This window comes from Vanellus vanellus, assembly GCF_965231255.1.
Source record: "Vanellus vanellus genome assembly, chromosome: 25".
NCBI classification, from domain to species: Eukaryota; Metazoa; Chordata; class Aves; order Charadriiformes; family Charadriidae; genus Vanellus; species Vanellus vanellus.
Genome location: NC_138930.1, coordinates 2,095,567 through 2,119,980, shown reverse-complemented (window position 1 = coordinate 2,119,980; position 24,414 = coordinate 2,095,567). Strand labels below are relative to the sequence as shown.

Here is a 24,414-nt window from a genome sequence, read left to right as displayed (position 1 = left end):
ACATGAGGACATGGGGGACTAGGGATTCTCCCGGGGGACACGGGGACAGGGCTGTCCCCACTCCTCGGGATGCAGGGGACATGGGGACCACAGCTGTCCCCCCTCCCCGGGGTGGCAGAGGGCGCAGGGGACACGGGGACAGGGCTGTCCCCACTCCTTGGCATGGAGGGGACATGGGGACAAGGGGTGTCCCCGCTCCCCGGGGTGACACGAGCCCGGGGCCGCCCCCGATCCCGGGACCGAAGGACCAAACCCCTTCCCGGGCCGCCCCCGCCCTCCCCCGCGGGCACTCACCGCGCCGGGCGCGCTGGAGGCGGCGGAGCCGGTGCCGGTGCCGGTGGCGGTGGCGGTGCCGGTGGCGGTGGCGGTGCTGCCCCGCGGGGGTCGATGCGATCGCGGCTGCGGCCGCCGCGGCTCCCGCCGCTTAATCGGCTCCAGGACCCGCCCCCCCCGCCGGCCCCGCCCCCCCCCAAACCGGCCCCCGCGCTCCCCCCCCCCCCCCCCCCCCCCCCCGCACGTGCCCCGCCGCCACCGGCACCGGCGCCCCCGGACCCCCCCCCGGTCCCCCGCTCCCCCCCGGTCCCGGCCCCGCGGCAGGTGCGGGGCTGCCCCGGGCCCCACCGGCGGCTCTTACCGGGGGAGGGGGCGGCGGGAGCGGGAGGCGCGGGCGGAGGGGAGCGGCCGGTGACCCGGGAAGGGGAAGTGGCGGCGGGGCCGGGGCCGGGGCCGGGGCCCGGGCCGGGCCCGGGGGGTCCCGCCGCCGCCTTCCGGCTATTGAGTGCCCCGGAGCGGCGGCTTCCTGCGCCCCCGCGGCCCCGCGCCTTCCCACGGGCACCGGCCCACGGGGAACGGCCCACCGCGCCGCTCCCACGGCCACGGTCCCACGGCACCGGCACCGCGCTGCCCCCGCCGTGGGCACCCCAAAGGCCACGGCACCGGCAGCCTTGCAGCCCCCCCCCCCGCCGTGGGCACCCCGCAGTCCCCGGCGCCCGCACCCCCCGGGTGGGCACGGGCATCCCCCAAACCCCCCGGAAACCTTCACACCCCCCTCCGGGCACACCACAGCCCTCCCCCCCCTCCGGTACCCCAAATGCCACAGCAGTGGCATCCTTGTAGCCCCCCCCCCCCCTCCCTCCATTAGTCCCTGGCACCCCCACCCCCGACACCCTGCAGCCCCCCCCATGGGCACCCCAAAGGACCATGGCATCAGCCCCCCGACACCCTGCAGCCCCCCGATGGATCCCCCAAAGACCGTGGCACGGCACCCAGACACCCTGCAGCCCCCCCCCGGGCACCCCAAAGGACCGTGGATGGCACCAGCATCCTGGCACCCTGCAGCCCCCCCCCCGGGCACCCCAAAACCCATGGCAGTAGCACGCTGCAGCCCCCCACGGTCACCCCAGACCCCCTGGCGCAGCCTCCCCCCGCACGGTCCCCCCCTTCCCCCTCACCATGGCCTCCCCCATCCCCAGTAGCCGCCAGCGGCGATGCCGGGGGGCAGCCAGGCCCCGTGTGAGGCCGCACCCCACATTTCGGCCATGGGAGCGTGTTGGGGGGGGGGTGGGGGGGGTGGATGTGTGTGTGTGTGCCCGGGGGCTGCTCCCGGCCGCTGCGGAGAAAGGGGCTGGCACCCCGCTCGGTGGCCCCCGGGGGCCCGGTGGCCATTCAATGAGCAGGCCCCGCTTCAAAGGAACCCCCCGAGCGGGAGCAACGCCTGGGCGGGCCCCGGCCCCTTCCCCACCCTCGCTCCCCGCAGACATGGCGAGGACAGTTGTGCCACCCACCCACCATCCGCCCGGGGGCCCCGGTTCCATTGGGGGGGGCGGGGGGGGGGCACACACGTTGGCACCGCCACCCGTCCTCCCGGCACGCAGCGGGACGGGACCCACCGGGAACCCACCCCCCGAGGGGGCACCTGCCACCGGCCGGCCGAAGGGGGAAGGGGGTGGCCACCGCGGGCATGGCGGTGGCCAAGGGAGGGGGGACACCCGCGTCCGGCCCCTGGGCCATGGAGGAACAATGATCCCTTGGTGCCGGGGCTGGAGGACAAAAACGAGCCCCGCGCTGGAATGCCACTGCCTCAGCAAATTATTGAAACAAAAATAACATTTCTTTGTACAATAATCCTGGGGCGGGGAGGGTCCGGGCAGCGCTGCCAGGGGCCCAGAACTGGTATTTTTCCACTGCTTTCCTCCTTTTTTTTTTTTTTTTTATTTTTTTGTTTTGTTTGTTTGTTTTTTTGTTCCCCCCCCCCCCTTCTTTTCTCGCCCCCCCTCCCATAACTCCCACCATTGTTCCTCCCCCTGTTCCCTTCCCACCCCTCCCACGCTCCGCACCGCATGAGCGCGGGGGGCTCCCTTCTTCCCCCCCCCCCCCAGCGCCTCTCCCGCCAACCCCACTCGCCCAACACGTTGGCGGGACGGCAGCCTGGGCCGCCCGCCCAGCGCCTTTCGCTCCCCAACTGCCAAAATAAAAAAAAAAAAAAAGGGGGGGGGGGGGCACAGCGGGGCTGGCGGGGGGCCAGGCGAAGCCACGGAGCCATAGCGACCGGCCCCGCTCCCCCAGCAATGGTGCCCACCCCCCTTTCTTCCAACAGACACCCCCCCACACCCACTCCCCCCCAAAACCCAAATCCCTGCGGATGGGCTTCCAGGCCACTAAGTTGTCCACCCGCCCCCCCCCACCCTGGAACCCCCCCTCCCATCACCGACCACAAACTCCTCGGTGGGTCGTTATGAGCAGGTTCAGGGCCCGATTCTGCTGGTGGGGGATGCTCCGTGCACTGGGAAGGGTTCAGCCATGGGGGGGACGCGGGCAGGAGCCCCCCTTGTTGTCCCCCCCCAAGCAGGTCAAGGCCAAACAGCCCCAGATTTGTGTGTTATGGGCTCAAACAGCTCCGGCCCTCCCGGGCCAACATTTTCCTCCGTTCACGTTTGGGTGTTTTCCCCTCGCGTAAAACAATCCCCCGGCTCTGACCCTTCGTTATCTTCGCCTGCGCCGGCCGCTCGCGGCTCCTCGTCCTCTCCTCCCCACCTCTGCGGGCGGCGCGTGCCCAAGGACAGACCCCCCGCCCCGGGAACGGGACAGAGGAAGGGGGGATTCGGGCGGGCGGAGGTGCAGCGGCTGCTCTGCAAGAGGGACCAGCGCCATCGGACCATGTCAAGGGCAAATTATTCTAATGAGCTTCTTCCTGTAAACGAGCAAAAGGTGCGCAGGAAAAAACCCCAGGGTGTTTTTGCGTTGTTTCAAGCATCCCTCAAAAGCTGACCGGGGGCAGGCAGGACGCTGGGGGGTCATCTCTGCCTTCCCACGCCTGCATCACCCCAATTTAAGGGCAGCCTGTGCCCGATACAGTGCAAAAGCGACACTTTTCCCGTGTGCGACCCAAATTATGGGAGTCCCGGGGCTCCTCCGGAACCCACGCGGTGCACTCAGCGTTGGTGGGCGAGGAGGGACATGGGGACACATCCCAACAGAGATGCTGCTCCGCGTCCCCCGGCTGCTGGTCCCTGGCCGGGCGCAGATAAGGAGGCAGCGGCGGGAGCCGGGCTGGCTCTGGCACAGCGGCCGCAGCCAGTAAATTTCCACTGGGGCAGCTCCCAGTTAATGAGCTCAGTGCCTGACCCCGGCCGGAGCCGGAGCTGCCAGCGGTTGAGAGGAATTCCCCAGGAAAACTGGGACGGGGGGGCGGGGGGGACAGGGACACTTCGCGCGTGAGTGTCCCCACACGGGTCCCTGGACCCAGATGGACACTCCGGGGGTGAAGCTCCCACCAGCGCGGAGTGGAAGCTGATAAGAAGGGGGGCGCGGGGTGCGTAGCTTGTCTCAGAGGCGACACCTGAAACTAAACCCCCGATGATTTGGGGATTTGCGGGCGCATCCCTCCTCGCCCAAGGCGTCGCGGTAAGGCGGTGTCCTGCGGGAGCATCGCCTGCCTGCCGCTCTTGGCGGTGTGTCAACTCCAAGGTCAAGGGTGGCGAGAGAGGACTGAGCAGAGCCCTCCCTGTCCCCCCACCTTTAAAAAAAAAAAAAAAAAGCCACGACGATTGTAAGACATTAATCAATTATGGCATCATTTTCCCTTTCTCCATATTTTGCTCTTCTGGCGGTAGAATCCAGAATCCCGCGCTAGCGCGGAGTGCGCCGCAGGTGAACACAGGCTCGTTAGGCGCACGGGTGCATCGAACGAGACCCACTGCCGCAGCACTTATGCTCTCAAGACCTGTGACTGTCCCCCACTGTTAGAAGAGGGGATCCCAAAACAGGCAGCACAGCAACCGCTGAAGAAAAACAGAAGGGATTCAGAGCATATTACGGTGTGAGCAGTTACTGGAGGGTTTTTATACTCGATTCTATTTTGCCGGCTCCAGGCACAGGCAGCAGCGAACCCCGGGGATGCTGCGGAAGCCAGGACCAGAGCAAGCAGCCACCGTGACAGCAGGAAAAAAAAGGGACGGTCTCGATACAACCGAGATGCTATTTGTATCCTGCGCTTTCGCCGGATGAGTCAGACCCGCGGGTGGAGGTGGCAGCTCCAGCAGCGTGGACAGGCAGCGCAGTGGCAGCGTCTACGGCAGCCTCATCCCCACCTCGCTGCTCCAGCTCCAGCTCCCCCCGGACCTGACTCACCCCGACGTGAGCGAGCTCGGACGTCAATCCCAGCTCGGCTCACCGGGCAGAGTCCCTTCTGTAGGTGCAAAGCAGGTGAAGGGGAGGCACCAGAGCCAGGTCTGAACTTCTCCAGGAGCTCCAGACCAGGGCTACGCGCCGTCAGAAAGAGCCACCGTAACCCAGGCAGGTCCAGCACCGCCCATCCCGAGGGGAGCAGCAGGGGCAACACCACCTCCGAGCCCTCCAGGCTGTCACGCTCGTAGCGCCCCTCTGAAGCCAACCTCCACACCGACACCAGCGACGGGTGTCTCTTCAAAAGCAGCTTTTCCCACCCAAAAAAAAAACAAAAACCCAGGCACTACCGCCGTTGGAGCGGGAAGACCTCCAGCTCCTGCCACGGCGTGGAGAGGCTCATCCCACCGCAGCACCAGAAAAGCTTCCCCGAAGAGCAAAGCTGCTCCGCGGTGGCATTTCTGGGCAGGAGCTCTCCCCGCGCGCAGCAAGCGGCTGGAAAAGGGGCGGCCCACCCCGAGCACGGTTTCCTTCTCGCGCTTCTTACCTACCGCTCCGATACTGCCTCACCCAACCAACCCGGTTCCTTTACGTTTCCTGCTTTCAAACTCCGCGCCAGCCATTTATCACCTTTCCCTTTTGAGTTCTCTTGCAGTAAGAAGCACTGAAAAGAAATATACAACCTTATTGTTTGCTTGTTTTCCAATACAGTGAATTTATTATATGTTGCAAAATCAGCATTCAGCTTTTTAGTGTACAAAAAAGACACTAGCTCTTAAGAAAAGATTAGGAAAGCTGAAGACTATGCTGCCTTTAAATTGTAACATTTTGGCAAAGTGAAAAGCTCTTTTGTAAACTCCAACTCCATGGCTCAATATAGTTTTATCCACAGTACAATATTACAAAGTAAAACACAGTATCAATAAGTTAAGATCATACTTAATCACCTAGAACTGGTTTCTATTAACCCAAAAAGCACAAAATTTGCCTAGCTTCATAATCTCTAAAAAGGAAAAAAAAAAAAAAAAAAAAAAAGGCAGATTCGACTACAATTCTTTAACACAGTCCAAAAGAAAAAAAAGTGAAGCAGAAAGTTGTTGAATGCTAATTGGGTCTCACAGTTTGGATATTCATTAAATATTTTCAGTTTTTATATTCAAATTTTTTTAGAAGTTCCAGAATATACATGTAAATGTACACAATACATCTTTGTATACAACTCTGTTTGCAAAAATATCTTATAGCAGATGTATAAAGATTGAGATCCATCTCTATCCCGCTCCCACCCCCCCAAAGCAACAAAAAACCCCCCATTCAAAATATTAAGGATCAGAAGGAGAAGTGTTTCCATGGAAGAATTTACTCATCCCGGGTTTGTAGCTGCTGCCTCTCCTGCCAGCCGAGTTTCGGGCTCCTCGCGCACCGCAGTCGGAGATGGAAGTCCCGCTGAGCCCCGCGGCTCGGCGCTGGGAAATTCAGCCACGCCACCGAGGACACCAAAATCTGTGACCGCTCGCAGGTCTGGCACCGACCGGGATTCGCAGTGACAAACCTCACAGCGGGGCCGAGAAAGCGCAGCATCCCGGTTCCTCCACGCAGCCGAAGTCCTGCTCCCAGATCCCTGCGGCTCCGGTGAAATCCACCTCGGTGCACAAATTCCCAGCTACGGGAGGTTTGCTGGAGCGGGAGCCAGCGCCCGGCTTGAGCTCGGCCATCACCACCAGCCACCGCGTACTGCTTAAGGAACTCCCGCAGCGACCAGGTGCAAGACCCCACCGAGCGGGAGGACGAGGTTTTCTGGCCAAAAGCTCCTCGCCTTTAACTCGCCTGTATTTTCCAGCTTGCCCTGACGAGCAGAAGCACCGGTGGCACGCAGCGTTACACACACGGGTGTGCCGGCAGGAGAAACGCCTCCCTAACCTCCAGCTGTCGGGATCTGGAGAGGAAGAGATGGGACGGAAGCGTTCCCCAAGCCCCGAGATGCTCGTCACGATGTTCCTAGGGAGGCTCTCCAGCGTGGTCACCCTACGGACCACCACGCTCCTCGGATGTCACATCTCTTTCCCCCCCCTCTCTGCTTCACGGCGCCGCTCCCGAACAGGTTTGGCTTTTGCAGACCAGCAGAAAACCATGGCTGTCCAGTGGCAGTCTGGGGACCACGGCCGGAGGGCCACTGCTGGGCCAGCGACGCGCAGCTCGGCCACGTCCCTTCAGCCGTTGGCTTTCGTTTGAAGAACGGGATGGCAAAGTCCTGGTGAGCGCTGGACGTCTGCGGGCAACGCGGCAGGGAGAGAAACTCAGAACATGGCAAGTGACAACGCAAAGCGGTGGCCCCAGCTGGACGACGCAGCAAAACCAATCTAGCCAGAATGGAATTATTACTATATATATATTTTTTTTTTTTTTAAATACAGCAGATGGACCCACGTTTTTGGAGGGGGGGAGGGGGTGGAAAAAAATTAAAATACTCCTCATGTAAGAACTGTTTCCCTCCTTAACTCTGCCATTCCGCTCCTTCAAAGGGTGAAAGACTCTTCAGTGCAACCTCCAAGGGAAGGAGACGCCACAGGAAAGTAATCCTTTACTTTGAGATAAACGGAAGCGGGAAGAAGTCAAATCACACAGGCTGGCAGGATTAAAAGGGGAGAGAAAGAAATAGCAGAGTTAAAGGACACCTTTGTGCTTTTTGGCGTGTTTCTCACACCCTGGCCATACTCTAAAAATGTTCCCTTCAAGTCCAAAAAACAAAAACCGACCAACCCCAACAAAAACCCAAAACAAAATCAGGAAGAAAGACCGCACGGAGAAGCTGGCTAGATAAAGCACAACAGTGGAAGTGACCCGCATGGGAAAACGCTACCTTACTTCTCTCACGCTCGGGCGCCTGTTCTGAGAATGATTTTCTGCTGCTGCTTCTTTGGAAAGACACAAAAAACCAGAAAAAAAAAAGCATCGCATCCCCCTTTCCACCCCCTCCCCCCCCCTCCTCTGGGTCAGTACAGGTAATAAAATAACTTCTCTGGGTAAGTATCCGATAAGCTTTAGTAATACTGCAGTTATAAGACAGGAAAGGTTCTGAAACACTTGGCCTAAAAGGAAAAGGGAGGCACAGTTTTAGAAAAAGATGGTCTCTTTTTTTTTTTTTTTAAATACAAAAATAGACCATAGTCTCATTAGCGATTAATAAATTGGCTGCCTTGGTATAAAATTATAAAAGTCAAAAGACAGACAGGTCTCAATCTTCCCAGCGTCGGTACGCGAAGGTTAATGCAGGCAGCGGACTGCGCGTGCTGGAGAGGCCACTGCAAAACATTTACGCCCGCTGCTTCCAAACGCACAAGCAGATAAAAAAAAAAAAAAAAGGGGGGGGGGGGGGAGAGGTGTTGTTTAGTTTTTGTTTGTTTGTTTTTCTTTACATGAAGGATCCACCTCTGCACTGCACAAAGCACTGAGCGCGGATCCCCCGGGCTGATCCTGATCCCCTCCTACTGACACAACCACCTCGAGAGAGAGCACACACCGGAGATGACAAAAGCAGGAACAAACAACGAGAGCTCTGGGTACGTGGTGTATTTAACGCGGTGCCATGTAGAGCAGACAGCTTGCATACGAACAGTCGCAGGTGCCAGAGAAGGAGGTAACCTAGCAGCATTTCCAGTTCCTCACCATTTGAAGGACAATTTGTAACCCAGTGGACCTGGGCCAGGGGTAATTACACTTCAATGCCAAACTTTAATCCATGAAAACTACTGATTCTTAACCTTTGGGAGCTTCGTTCACTTTAGGCAAATTTTCCCTTAAGTGTCAAACGCTGGCTTCAAATAAGCAGATTTTTTTTGTGTGTTTTTTTTTTGTTTGTTTGTTTTGGGTTTTTTTTGTGTTTTTTTGTTTTGTTTTTTTTGTGTTTTTTTTTTTCATTTGTTACATTCCGACATTCAGAGAGGCTAAAACTCAAGAGGAGCGTGCCGGGCGCTGGGCTTGCGACCTGGCTCAGGCGTGGACATGACAGATTCAGCATCGTAAGTAATCCCAAAGTTCTTCAACCACAAGGAGTTAATGCTCGTCTCTGAAAGGAATCTAGTTGTATAAAAGGGAACGTAACGTCCAGGTGACTTTTTATTTTTTTGCCCTACCCAGTCCGGACTAGCGCCAGCTAAAACTGCTGTTGGTCATACTCTGCTATCAGTTTTTTAATATGAGCCAGTTTGTTGTGGAGGTATTCGCAGCGGTTCTTCTCTTGGCTGTAATTGGGGTTAGTCTGTAAAGAAAAATGAAAACACAATGACAGAAGGCAATTCTTCAGAACTCAGCGGCGCACACGCTGAACCCAGCCGAGGCTATCGGACCTCAGAGCGTAAATATATGACCAAGGAATGAAGCTCTTCTAGCTGGAGGAGCAGATACCCATTTAGAATGGATCTACTCCGGTCAAACAAGGCAAAGAACACACTCCCTTTTCATCAATACCCAGCTGCAGGTCAGCACAGGGAAACCTGGTCTAACGGAAGGGCTGGACCACGGTTGGGGGGTGGAACTAGATGATCTTTAAGGTCCCTTCCAAACCATCCCGTGATTCTATGAAAGAGGCGCACCTCGAGCGAGGCTCAGCGCGACTCGGAGCAGCTGAGCCACACGCGTCAGCTTCCAGCAAGCACCACCTGCCCCTTGCCCCTGCGCTAGCCCCGCATTGTGCAAGCCTGGGAGCTTTAAAACAAAGATGAGCTTGCAACACACACAGGGAATCTCCTCAAAAAGCTCCTAAATCCCTCAGGGACAACAGGGCTCGGGGACATATTTGCAGATTTAGAAAGCAAACCCACCCGTGGCGTAGGGATGCCCCAGCCGACCTCATCCAGCTAAATCATAAACCCCTCCAGTCAACAACTGCTGCTGCTTTACATATACATACAGAGATGTAAAGCATTCCGTGTGCCCCACGCACCAAAAAGCCGTGCTGAGCCCCGCAGGGGATGATGTACCCAAGTGACTCATACTAGAAACTGCGCCCAAACCAACCCGAATACCCCAGCAGAGCCCAGGACCCGGAGGATCCCGTTATCACTCGGCCCGTGCATCCGAAATACAAACCGTTCTGTCCTTGACGGGATAAAGGCACTAATTCAACACGTTTCATCCTTGTGGTAGTGTGCCACTAAGGCAGCTGAATGCTCCCCAGGATGCGAGGAGCTGCCTCAACTCCCCCAAACCCTTTTGGAATCAGGAAGGGATAACTTTTTTGGACAAGCTCGAGCTGAACAACAGTCTGCTGTGAAGCTGGAGGGACTGGGGTTTTCACTTGGCAAGTACCCATCTCTTTCAGTCACACCAACGGCACCACCCAAAAGCCTTTTTTTTTTTTTTTGTGGCCGACTGTTTTTACTTACCTTTTTAATTTTCCGATATTCCTGTAAAATTTGATCATGGATGGTCTAAAAAGGAAAAGATAGCTTATTATTTTCAAAAGAGCCAAGAGCCTGATGGCTCAACATACGCATTTCCTCCAAATACCCACCAAAACCTGCTCCCCTCCACGACTTCCCCCGTGAAATCCGATGGCTGCAATCAGCCTCACTGACTCCATTCCTATACTGGTGCTGACACCAGAAGCACTGGAAGGATCAGGCCCCATTCCCCAGCCGTAAGAACTACCTGTTAGAGGCACCTGGGTCGGCAGGATAATTGACATTTCCTCCACAGCTCAGACTAATTTTTCCCCGAGATATAAAAATAATTCAGTGAGGAATCACTGAATTTCTCCAAGAGAGGGGAAGGACGTTTGAGGGAGGAAACAGGGCTTAGTACAATAGGTGCTCTGTAAAAATCTGTTTATTATACTCAATGAGACTTACTTTCTCAAGATAATGAATAGTTAAAGCTCTTTTAAAATCAGTCTGACAAGTCAAATAATGCTCCATTATTAAGATCAAAGATTCCAGAGAAACAGATGACCCCGTACTAACTCCCTCTCCAGCCCCGATACGCTACCATATGTGCGAATATGAGTTTTCTGGCTGGGATACACTAATAGCTTCCAGCAGCTTTTGGCTAAAGACGCCAATTGTCTCACTGAGGCCTTTCCTTGTCAACAAGTACCATGATGTGTGCTCCAGCTTGAAAACGAAAGAACACAGAGCTGTTTTAAGAACAGTCTACAAAGCTGTCAGCTGTGTGCACGTTCTGCATCCACCAGTTCTGGGCTGCGGGCAGTACGTTTTATACACCAACCCATCCCCAACAGCCCCACGTACAGAGCAACTAAACCAACGAGCAGAAATAGCTTTTCAAAAGATGTATTTCTCTTTCTACCTTATATTCTTCAGAGCCCTGCAACAGTTGCTTCAGCTTGGCGTCTAACTGCGTAAACCGTCGAGTTATCCTCTCTATCCGGGCGTGCAAGTCTCTGTACTCGTTGTATTCTGCATTGAAGTCATTTTTGTAACTCTGACGCTGCTCCGAAGAGGAAATGGCTGCATATTTTCTGGAGGAATAATAATTTAGTTAATCAGTTTAAATAAGTCTTCTCTGCGGGCAGCGCTAATACTGCAATGCCAAAACCAGGATGACAAGCGTACCGGTCTCTTACGATTTGCACTACAGCAGCACAGAGGTAACTGTCAGGATTATTGCTTTGATTTCCGCGTAAAACAAGACAGCGTTTGCTCCCAGAATTTCCTATCTATGCCAGATAGGGTGGAATACGCAGGTACAGCAGAGCCTGGGAGCAGCTGAGGGTGTAGGAGGACATTCAGATAGCGCTGCTACAGCTTTTCTAACTCCTGCTGTCCCACAGAACATGGAGTTCTGCATCTGTGCCAGACCTTGGAACAGCAGGAATACGATGCTTCCAGTGTTAAGAGTCTTTAAAGGAACACAAAAAGCATTCAGCTATCGTTGCAAAATGCTCACAGTGTGACTATGTGGCGAGCGCGTGACAAGAAACCACGCTGAATAGACTGAATATATCTCCACTACCTTCTGAAGACACCCAACGTGAATTGAACACAAGAGCTCATGCTTAACAGACGTACCTTTGAGGCCCTTTGAAAGCTATTCAGCTCAATAAAAAGCCATTAAACCTGGCATTTCGCAGAAAGCCCAGCGGCCAGTCCTCTCTGATAGTAAAACTCATGTCTTTGTAGGCGGCGACTCTAATTTGCCACCTTACTCTGCTGGCAGCAGTGCCAGCTCAGTGCGCGGACACGTATAAGCTAAGGTAGGTATCAACTTAAGGGAAAACTTCCACTCTGTTACCCAAATGCGCTCTAGCCTTCAAGAACGGGTTCCTTGCTAAGGGTTGGTATAAATAAGCATCTACACAGGACGCGTTACTATGAGATACGGAAGTTGTCTGCACTGGTACGAAACATCTGCCTCCGTGATCAACCAGCAGTGACAGCTCTCATAATTTAAGGAGCTGACCATCAAAACAGATCATGCCAAAAGGCGAGACAACAGATCTTACAGGAGGTCATAACCCTTACGGGATTCCTTTGGAGATGGACCGAGGAGCTGTAATACCCCTCTATAGGAGGGATCAGCACATCCATTGTAATCAAAAAACCAACCCAGCCATCCACATTCTTCTGAATGGTATTAGAGATGCCAACTCGAAGTGGTTTGCACGGTTCATACAGCCCAGCAAACCACAGTTTTGTAACCATACAAGAACTCTATATATGCGCCAGTCAACTCCAGTGACTGCTGCTGCAGAGCCAAGAGTGGATGCCGTCTCCTCCTCCACCTCTTCCCTTCTGAGCCGTCACAGAACAGCCAAACCAGACCCGACGGCATCAAAAGCCCAGGCTGAGACGTGCACAGGGAATATCACCCACAGTTAAACGCTTCTTCGCTGTCACAGCGCTTTGTTTATAACAGGTTTGGCTTTATGCAGATTTTTGGCTTTACACACAGGGATTTCTGTGCTTCAGCAGACAAGTATATTGTTTAATTAACCTCAAGGGGATCTGATTAAAAAGTCAAGAGGTGAAACAACTCACATCCTAACCCACGGGTTATAACCTCCCCATGAAGAGTATTTCACTGGTTTATGTAGACGATCTTGGCTCCGAACAGGGGAAGAATTAGCTAGCCTCTCAAAATCCTTTCTTGCCCTGTCTTCCACAACCTTAAAGCAGATCATTTCCTTTCAAAGTTTCCAACTGTAACATGGAGATGTTTAATCCTTTCAAACCCCTCCAAGGTATGCAATGTTTCTCGGAGTACTTTAACAACTGGTTTAGAGGAAGATAACCTTGAACTCCACGAGGAGGTAAAGAACAGATCTGATACCAGGAAACTACCAGGAACTATCTGCAAAGTTGGATTCACTCTTTTTTTTTTTAAACCCAACTTACAAAGTTCTATCAAGTAACAATAAAGTACAATGAAAATCCTCAGTATATTATGATTTTTAGCTTGAAACATGATCCCAAACTGATGAAGCAACCGATAAATATACTTACAATAAATAATCTGGCATTTCTGAAGTTGATGTTGGTACACTAGAATTATTGCATGTTCCGTTTAAACCTGAAAAAATAAAAACTTGTTTGTAGATGTTCTTAAAACTTTAAAGCTCTATGCAATTAAATTTCAAATTCATAAGTGTCTGCAATATACAGTTTGTCAAGTTCTAAAGGATTTCTCTTTTGCTTTGAACTGACAAAGATAGAAGATCTACAATAACCATTCTATGATTCTATAATAAGGCAGCTGAAACTTCAAGGCTTCTCTAATATTTGTCTGTCAGCAAAACGATATCAACATTACCCAATGCACTGAGTAGCAAAACCCCCTTAATTTAATTGGTTTATAAACACTGCCTGCAGAGAGGGGTAACCCCGGTATCACCACTGCTGAAACGCAAAACAAACTGATGAGTCCAGATGAGCAGAAGAGAGCTGAGCAAGGTGCACGTTCTTTTCTCCCGATTCTGCAGCACATACATTCCTACTATTCATACTCCAGGTTCAGACTCCTACTATTAATACTCCACACTCCTACAGAGTACAACACAGGCTCGTAAGACATGCAGCTGTTTCCTCACACAGCCCTACTGCCCTGTAGAGAAATCGAAGTGCTCTCTGCTCTACGAAACCGGAGAAACATGAATCGAGCAAGTCTCAGGTAAGAGTGTTTGGGAGTTTAAGCGAAGGGACCAAAGACCTCAGGAGGAACGGGATTCTGAATGTGAGCCTAAACCAGACCCCATCCTCAACCTAAACCAAACACCGCATTATTAGTTTGGATGAAGAAAGCAGTTGGATACAGGTTTGAAAAGGGGTATTTCTCAAACTACGCGTTACACTGAAAGCCCTACTCAGAAAGTCAACTGCACCCATGAGAAGGCAGCGAAAGAGGCGGCAAGTGGAGAAGGCTGCAAAAGATTTAAATCAACTGCTTTGCAAAACTATATTTCTTCTTTCCTCTCCTTTCCAAGTCTGCTACCTAGAGCAAGCAGTACCTTGACTGCGCAGTCTCCCCAGAGGCACAGGAAAGGTACGCGTGAGCTCCAAACCTCACCCATCCCTACGCTCACCTACGCTACTACTTTCCAGTCATTACCCCAGACCAATGGTAGGGAGCACGAAATGCCCAAGTAATAAACACAGGCATGTAAAAGCAATAACCTAATCCTATCTTTTTAAAAATCGATTTTTCTCTGAATTTCTCCAGAAAGGCTTTCCTGAGCAGAACAGAAGAATGGCAGAAAAACCATGTCATTATCAACACCCCGGTCTCGATTCCCGCTGCAGATGTTTGCGGACAATTCTGCTTTCGTCCTTACCTGGCCACCAGCGCTAAAGATGCAAACAGTGGGTAAGGAAGATCATGGAGGAGAAAGGGAGAAAATAAAGTTTATTTTGCCTATGAGTGCCACCTACTGACTGCTCAAAGGACCCCAAAGGTCCCTCCGCTGCCTCCTGAACAAAGCTCCCAGGAGAAACTCTGCTTCCCCGCAGTGCCTGGCCCAAGGAGGGGCTTGGGGAGGGCTGCCAGCCATCTGCTGCACAGGGAAGGAGCAGGATTAGGCCCACACTATCCGCATGAAGCAAGGCACAGAAGGAAAAGATCCCAATTCAGATGCGAACTGGCTGTATGGAATCCAAGCAGCCACTGACCACATCCTGTTTATGATTACTCCCCAAGTCCAGCTCGGATTCGTTACCTCGCATACATCAGCGGCGCAGCAGGAACAAAGCCCGACTCCTACTAATTAACAAAGAGCCAGTCATTAAACTGTTTTTAAAGCAGAGCAGAAGAGGTGATAAAGGGCCAGCAGCTTCACGAAGAAAGAATTTGGGCTATTTTGGTATTTATAAGAAACACTGACAAACCCATACCTCTAGAGAGAGGCTGGCTACGTATCTATCCACTACCATTCAAGACCCAAGGTACACGGGGGAGAAAAACAACATTCACAGAAAAAAATACCAAAGTTAAGATCAAAGCAGAAGCGGTAACCGAAAAGCGTGGTTCTGCAGTGCCACACAATGATCAGGACTATGGACTGGCATTAAAAATCACCGGTGAGCAATCAAAATGCGTTTCATAGGTACTACAAAGACTGTGGTGAAGGTGGGAGCTAATATCATATTAACCTCAACGCCCTGTGAAGTTCTCCTTTTCCAGGAATTCAACTTTTTCGAGTTACTCTCCCTTTTGAGCCAAAACTGGATGATTTTCATGCACCAAGCATGAAGAGGAACTTAAGGGTCAAAAAGTAGTAACGATGCAAAGGAAAACAAGATGGATCCAAAAAGAAATCGAACAACAGATCGGGACTGCACCACTCCCGGAGGCCGCAAAGGAAGTCCCACCGCCCCGGAGAGCTGTAGGAAAGCCTAACGAAACAGCAGAAAACAGGGGAGCTGCAGGCACTGGCAAGGGAACCCATCGGATTAGCCAACACGTGTTCTCTGCCCTGACTTCTAAGAGTACGTAGAACTGACTTAGAAATATACTGGTTTGATGGAAAACATTCTCATCGCATCTCAACGGGTAACAGACTCGCTGTTGGCTTAGCCCCGGAAAAAAGAAATTTGGAGTAACAGAGGGATACGACACGGAAGCTGTTTCAGCCTGAAGAGCTGGTTGTATACTGCTCTAACATCATTTATCACAAGACTTATCTAGCATTTCTTGTGTGTCCAATATTAAAAGCTTTTGTGACTAACTTTTCATTACTGAGTTAAAAATCAATACAACAGTCAACACAATACCAAACACAAGCACAAGAGCCGTAAGTAATCAAGCAGCACTGCTTCTCCCAACAGATCTCGATGTCTGCCTTTCATCCCCATATATTAATACGACTTTTAATTTCACAAGGAGAAACATGACACGGTCTGAGGCAGTTCCAAGCAGCATGAAAGGTTAAACAGGAAAAACCTGATATCCTCTTTTGAGAGGAAGCACATTTGTTGATTTGTAGGTAGGGACAGCGATATTATTTCGTTAACCACACAGTCTCTGCAAGTGGACACGCAACCTCTGTCCTCAAATGGATTTAGAGCAGAAATCATACATAGCCGACACCGGTATTATCTTAGCACAAGCCGTACAGGAGGATGTCTCAGACCATACGTACCTGTGACCTGTTCCTGGGGAACACTAACTAAGTCAGCATTTTTTATTACTTCACAGTCCTGCTTCTCCTCTTTGCATTTCTCTTCATTTTTCTTCTCCTTTCTCTCCTTTTCCTTGTCTTTGTGCTTTTTGGATTTTTTCTTGGTTTTTACATACGAGCTGCAATTGTGCTTGCTCGTTTGGGGACAGTCTGTCGACAAAGGATGAGTCAGTCTGTCAGCCGTCTCCGGGTTCTCACAGTCTCTGCCATTGTGAGTCAGGTCGTTGCTGACATCCGAAAGGGGATCGTGAGGCCTCGGCAGCTCCAGCACCGGCAGGCTGGAGCTGGAGCTCACCGACTCCGGCAGAGCCGGCGGCAGGGCAGGGGCAGGCGTAGGGACGTCCTTCCCGTTGGAGGAATTCAGTTTCCCGTTGAAAGTAGGCTGAGTTCTGTGAGCCAAATGTGAGATCCTGGGCTTTTTGTTGGCCAGGGGATCGATAAACTCCAGAGGCTGGGATCGTTTCTAGGGAGGGGAAAAAAAATAAAAAGAGAAAAAAAATAAATAATCTTGAAGTCTTGAGGCCAGAATTTTGGATGCTGTTACCACTAGGTGGTGGTGCAATACCAGAGAACAAGGGAGTATTCCCAGAAAAAAAGAGCTCTGCTGTCACCGAGAGCTGCCAGCCAGCGTCCCAGCTCCTGGGCTGCTCCTGGGCACAGGCTCCAGGGCCACCAGGTCCTACAGAAGCGGATCCATCCCAAGCCATGTCCTGACAATCCTGACAGCTGCTCCGGAGCCCGCGGCGTGGTGGGAGAGCTTAGAGAAACCCACCGTCACACAAGCAATTATCCATCTCCCGCACTGCATACACAGGCCATGCAACCCAGCCCGTTCTTGTTGCACCCCAGTTCCAATCTAAGCCCTTCAGCAGTAAAACCCCATCTTTCGTCCTGACCCAGTCACTTAGTAGAGAACGGAAACCACCATAAAAACCACCTGTCACCTCTTCTGGCAGTGGCACGACATTTAGAACACCTCAAAGTCCCTGCGAAGGAAAGACGTGCTCAGGGCCCTGGAGCAGGCAGGGATTCACAAGTTCTGCATTTTATTCCCAACTGATTTTACCAACTCTGCGGTGAATGACTTTATCCTTGCGACACCACTCCTTCCCCTTCTCAAGAAAGAGGCATTTCCCGGAAGAGATGAGAAAGTGTCAACTGTTGCCTTAAATTCTGAGAACTTAAAAGAGGACATTTGCAGCAGTTTTAAAAGCCACATCACACGGGCCAACATGACCCGAGCATCCCTTTCTGAAATAACAAGTGTAGAAGAGAGAAGCGGTTCCCGCCTGTCCCCACCAGCCCTAGCCGGACGGTCACGGGCAGCACTTGGAGCAGCTCTGTTTGCCCACACCTACAGGCTGCGGGTTCACCTGGGGAAGCTGCAGCGTGGAAGAACCCATCCATCAGTCAGCAGAAAGAAGAGCTCAACACAGAGCCAGAACGACGGCTCAGTCCAGCCTGAGCCAGCCAAAATTACCTTGGACAGCCGTGAGTGCCGCGGTGTGTGCCTGCCTGGCAGCACAGGGCTGCAGAAACTCGGAGGAAAAGATTATTTAGCGCCCGGAGGAAAACAAGCAATAGGTTATGGTTATTTCTTTTGGATATTTTATTGTTTTCTTTATGTCTCAGACAGGACTGCGATGTGTTTGCAAAAGGAAATTTTGCTCCGTCACAGAAACGCAGCTGGATGCACGGCTGCTTTGTCAGGGAGCCACCGATTCACTCCTTTCCCCCAGTTATTATTTCCCTTTGCTGACTCCAGGGGTCTGAAGGACACTGCTCGGTGGCAGGAATCCTTTCCACCTGTCAAGGTAATTACCAAGAGGAGCTGCTCGTACTGCCACAGAGCTCAAGGGGCAAGGACAGCACGTCAAACCGGCTTTGCAACATCACCGCCTTCCCAGCACAAGCCAAGCAGTGTCCATCTCCCAAAAGGAGGGGCCGCTCGCTCTGACTACAGCTCTCGGAGCAGGCAACAGATTTAAGAACTGCCATCTTTTACTGTCTTCTCCCTAAAGCCAAACACCAGCTTCACCAACCTTACCTCTTTGGCTGCGAGGTGGTATGCGCGTGCGATACCTGCTCTGCCACGCTTCCTTGGAATCACCAGACTGAGCTTTTTCTTCGCCTTCATTCCACAACTGAACTCTCCCAAAATATTTTGCATTCCAGACTACCAAATCCCAGTCTTTTGCTGGGACCGCAACCATTAGCAGGCATCCCTTCTCTAAAGGGAAACTACAGCTATAGAGTATCAAAAAAAAAAAAAAAAAAAAAAAAGAAAGAGACTGCTTACAATAAAAAGCTGTCTGTGGTTTGCTGTCTGACACACCATGTTGGAAGCACTGCTGGAAACGCTCATATTCCGTGTTCGGGTGCCCCTGTTCCGCTAGCCTTTTCTAGATCCAAACCAATCAACCACCCAAAGTTTCGAGTGGGTCATCTCAAGAGACCAGAAACACCCCCTACAGACCTTCGCGTCTTTCAGAATATGTACAGCCAGAAGCGAGATGGTTTTTCAACCTACATTTTTTCAGAATCAGGTTAAGGCAAACACAAGACCAGCCTCTTAACAACACCAACTCGAACGAAGGGGATCATTCATTATTCACCAGGAACGTGCCCACAGCAGAGCAGGAGAGGATTTGGAATTAGCTACCTGGCAAACAAGTTGCACAGTTCTTGTTCTCAACAGAGAATTGCCTCCCTCACACTGCCAGAAAGCACATAATTTCTTTACCTGCTAATATTCTTTGCCACTAATCCTCAGTGCGTCTGTCCAGACAAGTAGGCATTACACATTCCATTGGCAGGAGGAGAATAAATACTCAACTTGTCTGGGCTGACCCACAGCGGAGAAGGGAAGCCGGTATTTCACAATGCAGGCAAGAAATGCCTGCGCTGAGAGATACCGAGAAGAGTGGGGACAGACTCCGCTTAACACACCAGCAAATGCAGCTCCTTCGCAGTTTATTATCACGGAAAAACAGTCAAAAATGTACTTTTCACAGCTCCACGCACCAGCATCTCAACGAATCCAAGAGTAGACTAACCTGCCCCTGATCTGCCACGGCAATTAGGTTGCAAAAGGTCAAGGTTTTTAATAACTCAACTGTGTTCGGGAGCTACTTATTACTGCTTCGTTCCAGTCAATTATTAGTAATGAGTAAAACACAAGTTCATTCTCCCAGGAACTCCAAGAGGGATGTAGACACCGTAAAAAAAAAAATGCAGCCCTTAAAACTAAACCTAAGACAGAGATCCTCCCCATAGGCCGTCACCGAACCACATCCAGAGGAGAAACAGATGCTGAGGAAACCCAGAATTAAACTCCAACTTAATAAAATGAAAAAAAACCAAACCAAAACCAAACCAAAAATCCAACCAACAACCTATTGACCTAACAGCCTCCAGCAGCAGGCGATTACAGCGTGCGGACAGGCTGAACAGCTCAGCCTGGACCTACGTCCAGCCACCAACTCCACCAAGAGCAGATGGAGCCAACCGCCGGCTCTGCGCTAACCAGACCCAGCACCCCCGGGGAGGGATCACCTACCTGAGGAGGAGAGCTGGAGTTCACGTTGTCTTTTGGTGGACTCAGGGAAGGCGCTTCTCCTTGAAAACCACTACTGTTCTGTGGCTGACAGAGTTTCCTGAAAAACAGAATTCAGGGCTGATCAAATCCCGTGCTCGACAAGCCAACAGATGGCATTTCAAATCTGCCTGCAGAGAGCAAAGAGCCTTTTTGTGGGCTCAAATTCTGACTGCTTGAAGATGCCATCAAAGTAGCTCATTCAGGCACTTAGAGTTTCGATCTCGGACAAAAATCTAAGAAGAAACTACTACAGGAAAATATCAATCAACAACACAGAGTAATTGCTCGTGTCTTTCTTGCCTTCCCATGATTTTTTTTGTAATTCTCTGTGAACAGAGGTAACACCTTGGGCTGACACTGCCGGTGGTGTGGCAGGGAGGGAGGAGGCAGCCTGAGCTATCAGACATACGAGAGGATTCCCTACCCAGGATGGAACTTATTTTCTGACAGTTTTACCTCTTTTCTCTTGAACCCGTGACATAAATATCACAACAAATGAATTACAACCTTAGAAAAGTGATCCATACACAGAGCAGTAAAAACTGGCATTGAACTGCGTATAGGCGATATCTATTCTTGCTGCTGATTGAAATAGAGCTCAATCAGCAAGACAGAATTGAAACTAATTTCTGCTGAGTTTGTCTCACCCAGTTAAAATTGGCTTCACCAGAAAATTCAGAAAGCAAGCACACTCTGAAGAGGGGCCAAAACTCTAGTTCAGATGTTGGAGGGTAAGTTCTCCCACTCATTAGCACCGTGAAAACAACACTTTACAGGAACAGCAGTCCTCTTTCAGAAGCGAGCCCCTCTGGGTCCATGAAAAGCAGGATTATAACAGGAACCGTTACGGTATTATTGGTCCACTAGGATTTACATTTAGGGCTTCATAATAATACTTTTAAGTTGCATCATGCAAAACAGCGCTACTCCAGCCCGTATTTGCGGTATCTGACAAAGGACAATGCAAGTCATTCTAATCACGTAAGTGCATTAATTCACATTCACGCCGGGTATCTCCGCTCCCCACCGCCCAAGGGGCTCTCTCCATCTCGGAGCAAAGTTTCACAGTGCTCCAGCTTTGCCCTACTCTTCCGACACCAGATTGCCCGTATATTAATCACCCAGGAAAAACTACTGTTGCATCAAGTTGCAGCTGTCAAGCTGAAAAAAAAAAAATAATTCAGGGTTAAAGGTTTTAATAAACTAGCTCCGCAGTCAGTCTGTCACCAGCTGTACAGCCTAAATAACCAACGTCTAAATTCTTCCACAAGAGACTATAATCAGCTTTAAAGCGCACACATATTTTTCAAACATTGGGAAGATTATTTTGAGAGATAGAGCCCACGACTTTTACAAGATTTTCTTTTAACCTGAGCTTGAACCTTTGGCCATATTGCAGCGACATTTAGACACCCGCAGTTTCACCGCCTTTCTGGCTTCAGTTGCTGTTTTGTTTAATTTTATTTAGAACAATCTCAACAGCCACAGATCAACTCAAGAAAAGTGCTCAGAGACGGTGAAAACAGGAAGAGGAACAGCGATATTCCATAAACGCTGCAGTGAAAGTGGCTTTTCGGATGCCGTTTGACTAGACCGAGCAACCGTGTCACATCTCCTAACATGTTAATTATGGATTTAAAAAAAGTGAATGAAAGACGATGACTTCCAATTCAGCAGCTCTTGTAACAGCAAAAAAACATTTGAATACAACGGTGAAAGAAGGATGGAAAACACAAACAACAGGAGGAAAAAGAGAGTTAGTCTAACATGGCCACTGTTAGATATAGCTTTAATATTTGCAGATGCGCTAATTATTGCGGCCGATGAAGCATCGAGCGGCAACCGGACCTGAAAACTGAGAGGACGTTTAACAATTGGCTGGATCCCGGCAACCACGCAGACTGCCACAGCCAGCTACGTAACGTCCTACGTCTGGGGCCTGCGCCCTTTTTGTGAATGTTTTTCTACTGTCTTCAACCCTACATGTTTTTTCCATTTTGTAGCCTCATTACCTGCATTGGCTGAGCGGGTCTTTGTTTGTACAGTTGAATACATCCTTTCCAAGGTCTATTTTTAGACCTTCGCATAACTGAATGCCACAATTCTAGAAAAAGCAGTAAACATTGCTTTCTGCAGGGAGAAATTAACTTTTTTGAAAGCCATAAAGATTGCATGGCAGTTGTATTTTTCCACTTAATTATAATTCAACATCAAGGCCATTTAAACGAGGTTGATTTTCCTTTAGCATGCCAAAGCACTTTAAGTGCAAGTTTCTGTTGGTTTAACAAAGTCTCATCCCCAAGCCAACTGTGCTTTCAAATCATGGAAACTGTTCAAACAGAGCACGCTCTACTTAATCTTAACCAAAAGCGCGATAAAATACATCGCAAAACCAAGTCAAGTAAAATCTCTATCTGCATTGCAAAATCTGTACCAAGTCAGTACAAACACACTGAAAACCCAGAGAGGGAAATATAAACGCTGAGAGCAGGATTCTCCTTTAGAAACCCGGGAGACACGCTCTCTTTCCCTGCTGCCTGCCAGCCAAGAGCTCCCGAGCTCGGAGGCTTCACCTAAGGAAAAATATCTGTAGAGGAAAAAAAAATCTTTAGCAACCCATGAGACAAAGCTATCATCTCAATTAACTCCATTAAGGGCAATTTTCGGGATGGAACATAAGAACAGGTATCCCTTGGACAGCGAGGACTGCACCGTACGGGCAGCAGGAGAACCAGCACGTGTTTTAGGGGACTTCTCTCTACAGAACTACCTCGTGCTTTTCCCTGCATCCTTTACTCCCATCAAATCTTAATCTTGCGGGGCGACTGCGATACTAACAGAATTTGCAACACAAGAAAAAAACCGGTAAACATCCAAATAACACTAGAGAGGTTAAGCAGCCAAGTCTCCAAAGCAAACGGCTCCAGAGGAATAGGGACATCCATAGGGACAGAGCGCAGAAGCGGGCGAGCAAGACAGCCAGGGGCCGCGGCTGCAGGGTAACGTCTCTCTCCTCGCCCTGAACAAACACGGCAGTCTGCACAGGAAGCCGTGTACAAGAAGATATGGAAAAAGGAAAGGAGAGTTTCAATGGAGAGTTGAGCTGGACACATTTGCCTTAATCCATTCATCTCCCAGGACTTTAAACCACCGGTAACTTTTTAATTGCAACAGCTTTTGTTCCCCATCCCGGTTTTTCCCCTAGCTTTTCGTATAAGGTTAAATCCTTTAAATAGGAGGATCTGAAGAGCGCATAAACTTTGATATTCGAGCTTAGTAACTTCAACTGCCTGGATGCTAAAACCGATTGACTTTACGTTAAGACAAGTCAAACACTCAACTTACCATCGTTCTACTGACTTCAGTTACCCTGACTTATAGCAAGTGACCTGGCCCAGTATTTTCACACTCCGGATGATTATTACAGAGAAGACGGAATAATTACCGAACAAGTATCCTCTTCAGCAACTGCTGATCTCCTTCAGAGTAGCCAGGCCAGTCCTTCTGCACTTCTTTGTACACACAGTCTTTCAGCGTGAAAGTGCTGTCCTTGGCACTCAAATTTGCCACCTGAAACAAAAGTAATTTGCAAAAAAAAACCTGTTAGGGTTTAATTTTCTGCCTGGTCCTAACAAAAAAGATCTCAGATGTAGGCAAAATCTCAGCAGGCTTAGCAGCAGTTAGTAGTGTCAGAGAACAGGCAGAGACTTTATACTTCATTTCCTAATTATTTAGATTATTTAATCAAACTGTTCCTTTCGCCCTGTCATTGCAACCGTTTATTATGCGTTTCCAAAGTATATAAAATTTCCTGGGAAACAAGTCATATCTAAGCAGATTATTCAGCGTGGATAGCCTGGAACGGTACAACAGCAGTTTATGGAAAAACCTGGAAACGACCCCTAGTTGGAACAGGCAGTTCACTTATCATACCTGTCCGATAGCTAAAATGGTGCAGTTTATTAGCTGATAGAGGGACTCTGGTGGCGATAGCTTAGTTAACAATTGCCAGAAGATAATTTCTCACTAATGAGCCAGTAAAACGGGCGACAGAAAGCTACTTTCTCAAGGAGCAGTGAAGGGGATGCCTTGCGGATCCAGCGCGCTAGGGAGCTCGCAGGTCCCGCCGTGCAGTTCAGTGCGCTCGGATCACCTGCTGGATTTCACGGAGGAGAACTTTTCCGAGGACTACTTCAGGGCAAGAACAAAACCTGCAATTACCAGCTTATAACCCAGGGTTGTACAATAAAGCATTGCACCTAAATCATGTGCTGCAGTTAGCTCGGTACACTTGCATGAGCAGCTTTGTGACATTTGATCCAATTCTGTCGTGTGTAGTTTCCCCACAAAACTCTGCATGGTGCCTACAGGGATAGGAAACACTGCTGGAACCGGCAGAATTGTGTTAGAATGGAAACAACTTGTGCAGAGTTTTCCCACTTTAATCAGTCTTTCCACAGCTTGACTGAAAATTTAACTTCTTGCTGCTGGTTACACATCTGAAAAACACGATGTTAACACAAACCAAAAAGCCCCAATTAAGTTTTCACAGATACTGTACCGT

At 50.5% G+C, this 24,414-nt stretch overlaps 2 protein-coding genes across 2 annotated transcripts in view; one reads left to right on the top strand and one right to left on the bottom strand.

Moving 5' to 3' along the window:
- Window positions 1–4,734, top strand: part of SSBP4 (single stranded DNA binding protein 4) — a gene marked incomplete at its 3' end in the record, with an annotated part of 14,289 nt that extends 9,555 nt beyond the window's left edge. The window contains exons 10-11 of the mRNA XM_082495349.1: window positions 4,113–4,240; window positions 4,533–4,734. Coding sequence (XP_082351475.1) covers window positions 4,113–4,240; window positions 4,533–4,734 — 330 coding nt within the window. The remainder of the gene's footprint in view (window positions 1–4,112; window positions 4,241–4,532) is intronic.
- A 2,261-nt stretch (window positions 4,735–6,995) lies between these two features.
- The window catches only part of ELL (elongation factor for RNA polymerase II), a 55,308-nt gene continuing 37,889 nt past the window's right edge, over window positions 6,996–24,414 (bottom strand). Inside the window, exons 6-12 of the mRNA XM_082495568.1 lie at window positions 23,296–23,420; window positions 19,812–19,908; window positions 16,214–16,715; window positions 13,086–13,152; window positions 10,930–11,101; window positions 10,008–10,052; window positions 6,996–8,881 (exon numbers count right to left, since the gene is read on the bottom strand). Of these exons, the coding sequence (XP_082351694.1) occupies window positions 8,777–8,881; window positions 10,008–10,052; window positions 10,930–11,101; window positions 13,086–13,152; window positions 16,214–16,715; window positions 19,812–19,908; window positions 23,296–23,420 (1,113 nt within the window). The 3' untranslated portion in view covers window positions 6,996–8,776. The remainder of the gene's footprint in view (window positions 8,882–10,007; window positions 10,053–10,929; window positions 11,102–13,085; window positions 13,153–16,213; window positions 16,716–19,811; window positions 19,909–23,295; window positions 23,421–24,414) is intronic.